This window comes from Montipora capricornis, chromosome 11 (genome assembly GCF_036669925.1).
Source record: "Montipora capricornis isolate CH-2021 chromosome 11, ASM3666992v2, whole genome shotgun sequence".
NCBI classification, from domain to species: Eukaryota; Metazoa; Cnidaria; class Anthozoa; order Scleractinia; family Acroporidae; genus Montipora; species Montipora capricornis.
The window spans coordinates 20,764,671-20,773,011 of record NC_090893.1 but is presented as its reverse complement, the minus strand read 5'-3'; the positions used below and the strand labels follow the sequence as shown (position 1 = coordinate 20,773,011).

At 40.9% G+C, this 8,341-nt stretch overlaps 3 protein-coding genes across 3 annotated transcripts; 2 read left to right on the top strand and 1 right to left on the bottom strand.

Annotated features, from left to right (window-relative positions):
• LOC138024784 (phosphoglycerate kinase 1-like) lies at positions 1-3,498 on the bottom strand. The gene is made up of 2 exons (XM_068871971.1): positions 2,228-3,498; positions 1-587 (listed from the first exon to the last, which is right to left on the bottom strand). The coding sequence occupies exons 1-2, from the start codon at positions 3,432-3,434 to the stop codon at positions 547-549; spliced, it is 1,248 nt and encodes a 415-aa protein (XP_068728072.1). The 5' UTR covers positions 3,435-3,498; the 3' UTR covers positions 1-546.
• A 1,827-nt stretch (positions 3,499-5,325) lies between these two features.
• Positions 5,326-5,736, top strand: LOC138023186 (histone H3). The gene has a single exon (XM_068870212.1). It carries the CDS (start codon positions 5,326-5,328, stop codon positions 5,734-5,736), a length of 411 nt encoding a protein of 136 aa, XP_068726313.1.
• A 1,663-nt stretch (positions 5,737-7,399) lies between these two features.
• LOC138024785 (histone H1-delta-like) lies at positions 7,400-8,091 on the top strand. The gene has a single exon (XM_068871972.1). It carries the CDS (start codon positions 7,447-7,449, stop codon positions 8,002-8,004), a length of 558 nt encoding a protein of 185 aa, XP_068728073.1. The 5' UTR covers positions 7,400-7,446; the 3' UTR covers positions 8,005-8,091.
• The last annotated feature ends 250 nt before the right edge of the window (positions 8,092-8,341 follow it).

Genomic DNA, 8,341 nt, shown 5'->3' with positions numbered 1-8,341 from the left:
ATAGTAATAACCACTTCTTGTTGACTTGGTAGCTAAGTTAGTGAAGCAGTGCAATTACAGTGTCACATGATCAAGTATGGGTTACGTTGTTCAACAGGCAGTAATTTGTGCTTTTATTATTAAAGTTCAAAAAATCAATAACGGTACAGATGAAATTATGGATGTCACATCTAATCCGGGTTAGTGGCAGTCTTGCCATAAATAATTTCGTGAGGCCTGGATTCTTCAAGGTGCATAAGTAACATTAAGCTAGGGCCATTATCATTTTAAGATCAAAATGATTAGTTCAACTTTGTCTGCTGTTATGTTCAAGATCCAACCAATCATACCAATAATCATTTCATAATTATAGCAAATTTAACAAAAGAACTGAAATACTTCGGTATTAGAATAATATTTTCCATATTGGTTGCTTTCAAATGATCTATCTAAGAGAATCTTTTTTTTAATTTTGTTACTAATAATTTAAACTACCTAAAACCAAATCACAGAGAGGTAAGTCATTGAAGGTTTTTTGTACGTAGTTCACAGATGACTTGGACCTAGTCAGGCATCTGATAAGGCAGCTACTCCAGGAAGAGTTTTACCTGTTGACAAAATAATAGTATCATCAGTCAAATGTTCAAGTCAGTCAACAGAACAGGGAACAAAATATCACAGAATCACGAAAACAACAAAATGTACCATTTTATATACTCTGATAACAGAGCATCAAAGAAATGTTAACTGTACTGCACACAACTCTGTTTTGAATCAAACTCTATTTTAATACAAAAATTTTATTTCTTTTTCAAGGAAATCAATACTGTCTCCCTCATGTATAGCACGATTGTCATACCAAGTGGTGTACGACTAACTATTAAGTCTGCCACTAAACATTATCATGATGTCATGTCCCATTTCCACATCTAATAATGTACATGAAAAAAATTACTAAATTCTGGTTGGCTAAGAGCAGTGCAGTTCAGGTGTAACACCAGTGCAAAAAATGTGCAATACCAGTGCAAATTATGCATCAAAATTCTGGATTATGAATTGGTAGGGTACTGGCAGTGTGCGCATGACAAAATGCAGGTTGGACAAACAACTGTGGAATTTTGAAAACTGAGGATCAAGTGCTCCTTTTGTCACAAACAATAATTTGACTGTCTTGTCTTCCTGGATATGATTGACTCAATACAATACAATACAATACAATGTTCTTTATTTTGAGAGGGTAATACATGATTAACCCAGTAAAGAGTTTTCTAACACATGGCCCTCTATGATACACAACAGAAGACAGACCACAACACCGGGAACTACGTGCCCTACTCTTAGCGACAAGTGTGTGGGTTCTTTTACGTCCCACAGGATTATTAACATTGGAAGGTTGTGAGACGGGACCTCCGGCTTATCGTCCTTATCCGAGAAGACTTGAAAGTCTAACCATTTGCAGATGTAGTTACAAAGGCAGCACTTTCTCCTCAGTTATTTAAAGACCCTGAGTGTTGGTCCGGCCGGAATTGAACTCGCGACCTCCCATGCGACAGCCTGGTGCTCAACCAACTGAGCCACCGGTGCGCGGTGGCACGTGTTGGAACCATTAAAAACCCAAATACTGTTCATTATTCCCTGCTAGCAAAGGTTTCTTTTATTTTTGTGTTCGCTGGGCTGACCAGTGTGGGAAAAGAGACCTCTGCCATGGGTTGAAACTCTCTAGGATCCAACTGCTGTCCACAACCTTGGATGTTTGCCAATTATGACTTGAGCCTGCTGTGTCCCATGCATAATCCTTTACAGTAATAGCCCATTTCCGAGTTGCAACATACCTCAGCTTCAAAGCAAGTTCTGGTGCACAACCATTCAAATGGAAATGAGTTGAGTATTCTTATGCAAATCAAACTCATTTACCTTACAATAGTTGAGCACCAAGACTCATTTCAAAACCGAGACAAACAGCAACTCGGAAATGGCCCATTCTGTTGTTGTTAAGTGAGCCCACACAACATGTAGTATCATGTGAGGATTCGGTGGCTAAGTAACTGCCGCACATCCTCAACACGGTGAGTCTTGACCCATGTCAGAAGTCTCTTCAGCCCAGCAAGGCAGCAAAAAAAGAAACCTCTGCAGGGAATGTTCATTAAAATTTGAAGACATTAGTCCCTGCCTAGTGTGGTTTCTTTTTCTGTGGAACAGGGCATGAACAACTTGAATGGAAAAACAAGCAGGTTCAAGATTGATTTACCTTCCAAAAGCTCCAAAGAAGCTCCACCTCCAGTGCTGACATGGCTGACAAGATTCTCTGTTCCATACTTAGCACAGCAAGTAGCTGTATCACCACCGCCAATAATGGATACTGTACCACTTTTTGTGGCTGCAACAACTGCATCCATGATACCTTTGGTTCCTACCTCAAATTTTGACATCTCAAACACACCCATGGGACCATTCCAAACAATGGTTTTTGCTTTCATCACCACCTCTTGAAATTTCTTGAGACTCTCTGGTCCAATGTCTAAGCCCATCCAGTCGGCAGGAATCCCAGATTCAAGAGTTGCACTGGCAGTATCAGCATCATCTGCAAATTTACTGGCGGCAACAAAATCTGTTGGTAAGTGAATCTTCACTCCCTTTTCTTTTGCTTTATCACAGATCTTATTAATGATTTTGGACCCATCTTCGTCAAAGAGAGACTTTCCAATCTCCATATTGTGAAGTACTTTCACAAATGTATACGCCATTCCACCACCAATGATCATGTCGTCTACTTTATCAAGCAGGTTCTCTATAAGCAAAATCTTGTCTGTGACTTTAGCTCCTCCTAGGATAGCCAGGTATGGTCGCTCGGGCTGCTCCATTGCCTTAGAGAAATACACCAGTTCCTTCTGCATCAGAAATCCTGCAGCTTTTATTGGCAAATTGACACCAACCATGGAACCATGGGCGCGATGGGCCGTCCCAAAGGCATCATTGACATAAATGTCTCCTAGCTTTGCCAAGGATGCGCAGAACTTGCCAACGTCCTCCTTACTTGCTTTAACTTTGTTCCCATCACTGTCAACACCTTTGCCTTCTTCTTCGACATGAAAACGCAGGTTTTCCAGCAAAATCACTGAACCAGGGCTAGGGGACAGACAGGCCTCTTCCACTTCAGGGCCTACACAGTCGGGAAGAAATTTCACATCCTTCTTCAAGAGCTTGTTCAGTTCATCAACAACAGGAGCCAAGGAATACTTCTCTGCAACACGACCATCTGGGCGTCCCAGATGGCTCATCAACACCACACTCTGTGCGCCATTATCTAAGCAGTGGCGAATACTCTGCAAAGCTGCCACGATGCGTTGGTTGTTGGTAATTTCCTTTCCCTTAAGAGGCACATTGAAGTCAACGCGCATCAAAACGCGCTTTTCTTTACAATCTACAGAAGCTATGGACAATTTGTTGAACGACATGACTTCCAACACGAAATTTTCGAAGACTTTCGCAAGCAATGGAACAGTCGAACACTGCACTCGCACCCAGGCCTACCCGTAATTTCTCTCCAATCCCGAGACATTTCGGGCGCCTTCGGGCGATATAGGGCCAAAAATTTATTTTTTAATTTTAGTGTCCACAATTTATTCGCTGGTTACATCTCCCAAGGAACGGCATTTCTACTTTGTTCAGCTGGCCCTTGCATAAAATTGTCCAATTTGGGCTGAAACAAAACTGTCGAAAAACCTATGTCTACGGTACTGCGTAGGCCTTGGCGGATTGTGCATTTGTGCTCCTAAAAGTGGCATATTATGCTACTAGCAGTGCTCGAAATTTTGCCAGATTATGCCAAAATTATGCCATAATTTCCAAATTATGCTACTGATTTTCGAAATTATGCTCACAAAATGACGTAGATTCTGTTCATATAGGCGCGCAATAACGACACCAAATTAATATGATGTTTTTGAATTAAGCTGTTGTTGTAAATTTATTTGTATTTTATAGCAGTTTGTCTCGGCCCTCATCTGTCCAAATTTCCTAGCGCTGCTCGCATCTCTGAACCGTTTGTAAAATACTCTTCTTAGTGGATGGTAACTCGTGGACGGTGCCTACTAATTCAAAGATATTTTTTGCGCGGTTTACTGACTATGCGGGAAAAGCAGATCTTAACATCCAAAAAGAAAATTGGGGGTAACCACGCATTTTTCGAAGATAATTAATCAACAATATTTGTAAAAAGCTTAAAATACAAAGCAATGTATGGCGTTCTTTTCCAAATTCAAGCGTAATTATCTCTCCAGGTGTTTTAGCCAGCTTAGAGTTTGGCTCGAACGAGTATGTCTTTTAAGGATCTGCTCCAAAATAGCGAACCAAACAATTATAAAGCCAATTCAAACTGAACAGAATAGAACTTGGAATACAAAATAGAATTTGATTTTAACAATTTGAACACAGAACACAATTTGAGTAACAAAATGAAAAGTGTGCAAAACAGAATTTAATGTTGAATTTTGTCGGGAATCACACGCTATAGGACCGGACCGATCGGTCAAAGAGGACCACCTCCAGAGGTGGTCCCAAATATTCCGGTCGGACCGAACCCAAAAGGACCGTTCCATTTAAATCTTTGGCATAATGGAAAGCACCCAGGCTTACCCTAGCGCCAGGGTAACCCTAGCTGCCTTGTAAACACGTCGTTGAAAAAAAGAAGAAATGTGTGAGTGCTAGGGTAACCCTAGCACTAAGGTTGCCGTCTACCTGCTCGTAAACAGGGCCTTAGAATATGTCATGTGAAAAAGATAACAACAAGTTTAATACAATTTATTTTTACTACAAGTTTATTACAAGTATATTTCAAAGTTTGGAAAATGAAAAATATGATGTACCACTATATATATACTCGCAGTTAGCTACAGCTATTCGAGGCGAGCAGTGGTTTGACGACAACAACAAGAAGTGGAGAGACGTTTGTCTCGCTAAATTGTTATTAAAATTCCCCATTGTACAATTTAAAGAAGTCTTATGGTTTGCTATCTTATTTATCCTTTATTTAAACATTAAAAAACGACTATTCCGTGGGCCATTTTGCTCTAAAGTGGAGTAATGTGGTACCAAGTCGCGCAAATCTTCGAGCTTCGCTTTTCCACGGATCGAAAGCTCCAGCAATAAACCAATCAGACGAGTTGTTCACATAATATTACAACAACCAATCACAAGGCTGTAACTTTAGCCAATCACAAGGCTTTAAATTTGCCCAATCAGAAAAGAACGCGGTAGATATAAACATCTTTCTTCTAACAGATTTTTTATCTGCTTATATTTCTCGCAACTGAGTGTTTGGAATATTGTCAATTTATCAGTTTTAAAATGGCCCGTACCAAGCAAACCGCTCGAAAATCAACCGGAGGGAAAGCTCCACGCAAACAACTTGCGACAAAAGCCGCTCGTAAGAGCGCTCCTGCTACTGGTGGAGTCAAGAAACCTCACCGATATCGGCCTGGAACAGTTGCTCTTCGTGAGATCCGTCGTTACCAGAAGTCCACCGAACTGTTGATCCGCAAACTGCCTTTCCAGCGTCTTGTGCGAGAAATCGCCCAGGATTTCAAGACCGATCTGCGTTTCCAGAGCTCTGCTGTGATGGCTCTTCAAGAAGCAAGCGAAGCCTACCTCGTTGGTCTATTTGAAGACACCAATTTGTGCGCCATTCATGCCAAGCGTGTCACCATCATGCCCAAAGATATTCAGTTGGCTCGCCGAATCCGGGGAGAGCGAGCATAAGAAGGAAACGCATCTCACAAAACAAACGGCTCCTTTAGGAGCCAACACTTGAATAAAAGCAATGACCGACAGAATTTGTTTCCCCTTCTCTGTTAAATATAGTGGTCCGATGATCACATTTTCATATTTGCGCGCAAAATTAGAAAGCTTCTGGTTTCACTAATGCGCTGACCTCGAAAAATAGTATGTGTTTTGGAGTTTAACCACACTTTAAATTCTTACCCTTAAATCACTGGGTTTAGTTTTTCTGGTGGAAATAGCGGGAAGGATTTTTCACTTTGTTTTACAGATAGTCTTGTAAATTTCGTATCTGACTTGAATGGAGGGTTTTATATTATAAAGAAACCCTGTCTGGTACCCGACAGAGACAACTTTTACTTACCGAGCGATCTTATTGCGTGACCGAGACAAAAACTGACCTTACTTAATTATGCGTATATATTAATTAAGACGTATCATTCTTTGTAGTTCGTCTTTTATTAAGTATAGTTGCGTTTTCACATTCAGAAAATGGCCTGACAATCTTGACTGAGCAGTAATCTGTAGTTTAAAGAAAGGTCTATGTTTGCAAAGTTAGTGAATAAATGATTTTTGAATCGAGAGATTCCGTTAGCTGCAGTGAGAATTTTGGCGGAAAAACCTTTTATTCGAAAGCGAACGCTAGCAACATATATCAGGTTTGTTGCTTCTTTCCTGTTTATTTTATGCGTACGCATTTAAGGTTTTGCTGCCTCGTCTCGGGTTGTCGAGCCAAATTGTTCACATGCGAAAAAGTTGTCTCGCCTACGGAAAGAAAGGTACTCGGTACAATCGGTTCACTGTCAGCGGGGCCAAAGTAAACTTACCGCAAATGAAAGTTGATAAATACCAGTCCGTAAAATGGTAATTTGTGTCTCACGAACATCATTGAGAACGTCGAACGAAAATAAACTACACAAAGTGGGCTAAAGCACTTGATCGAATATATTTCCTAACGAGTTATTTCCTTAGAAGTTTCCCTGACCAAATGCAACCAGCCGAAGCGGTACCTCTGATTAGAAAATATTATGTTGGACAAACTTCTTTCCTTTTTTTTGGATGTTACTTTCATAAATCACTGCTTGATAGACGATCTTCTCAAGCGAGTAAATGCTTTATTAAAGAAAAGAGAGCATTTTTAACTCGGCGAAGGTGTGCTTTCAGAGAACAATGCTAGACGCCCTGGAGTCATCCTTGTCTTTGTTGCTTGAAGAAATCTGCATTAAACTCGATCATTTGTTATTTTTCTTTCATCCAGATTCATAACATAAATTTAATGATAAATAACCTCTTAGAATTTCTTGAAAGCGTGAGAACTCTTCGTATAATTTTTGAGATTTTTAACCATAAACATGACGCTTGATAAGTTTTGGATCGAGGTCGCACCATAAATCTGAAAATTTCACCGTCTTGGGACAGCTTGGTGCAGAAAAAATAACAGCAGAGTATTTGCCATTAAACAAACTTCACTATTTCGCAAAGGTGAATGATATGGAGCTTTAAAGTGGGTCTTTTTGTCCAGTGAAAGTTACTCAACAAGCACAAAATTCTGGAAACATAGTCGAACAAGGCTGCTACGTAAACTGTTTTCACGGTGGTCCGCATCGTTACTACATATTCGGTTCCCCGCTATGACTTTGCATTAAATCTGTTTGTTACTGTGAGTTCTGTACGTGGAGAATCGAAGTCAAGATGTCTGAATCGCCGAAGAAAACTCCTGCCAAGGCAAAGAAACCAGCAAAGCCCGCTGAGCATCCAAAATACATCGAGATGATCAAAGCCGCGCTCGCTTCTTTGAAGGAACGCAGTGGTTCGTCTCGGCAAGCCATCGACAAGTACATCAAAGCGAACTACAAGGTCGGCGATAATGTTGCTGTTCACTTAAAAATGGCTCTTAAGAAAGGTGTAGCGAGTGGAGTTCTAGTTCAGCCCAAGGGTACAGGAGCCTCGGGATCCTTCAAGCTCAACAAGGATGTGAAAGAAGTAAAACCCAAGAAAAAGCCCGCCAAGAAACCCGCAGCGAAAAAACCGGCCGCGAAGAAGCCGAAGGCAGCTGCCAAGAAACCGAAAAAGCCTGCAGCAAAGAAAGCAGCGGCGAAAAAGACAGCGGCTAAGAAACCAGCTAAGAAGCCAGCTGCTAAAAAACCAGTCGCGAAGACGAAGCCAGCGAAGAAGACGCCGACGAAGAAACCCGCTGCGAAGAAGGCGCCGAAGAAAAAATCCTCATCAAAGAAGCCCGCCAAGAAGTGAAGGTTTCAGTTCAGACTGTGATAACCCCAACGGCTCCTTTAGGAGCCACCAAATGTAAATAAAGTAATGACCAACATGTTCACAATACGAGAGTTTCACACAAGTACTATTTCTTTAGCCGCCAATTCTTCCATGCCTTCCCCCCTTGACCAATTCGATTCCACCCAATCTAATTTGTACCCCCTTCTCCTTCGAAAGGCAGATTTAGAAACAAACGTCAGTGCTCATTTACCTAATCCATCTACCAAGTTAGGCAAAGAGAGCATGCAAAAATTTTTGTTTTGATCTGTTTTGATTTAATACGCAATATTGACAACGCAATGTAACGAAGTTTGTA

Bases quoted from the DNA above. Each gene is read 5' to 3' on its own strand.
- LOC138024784 (XM_068871971.1), bottom strand. From the start codon at position 3,434: ATGTCGTTCAACAAATTGTCCATAGCTTCTGTAGATTGTAAAGAAAAG. The intron at 588-2,227 runs GTAAATCAATCT...TTTTGTCAACAG, and splicing joins TTCTTTGGAGCTTTTGGAAG to GTAAAACTCTTCCTGGAGTA.
- LOC138023186 (XM_068870212.1), top strand. From the start codon at position 5,326: ATGGCCCGTACCAAGCAAACCGCTCGAAAATCAACCGGAGGGAAAGCT.
- LOC138024785 (XM_068871972.1), top strand. From the start codon at position 7,447: ATGTCTGAATCGCCGAAGAAAACTCCTGCCAAGGCAAAGAAACCAGCA.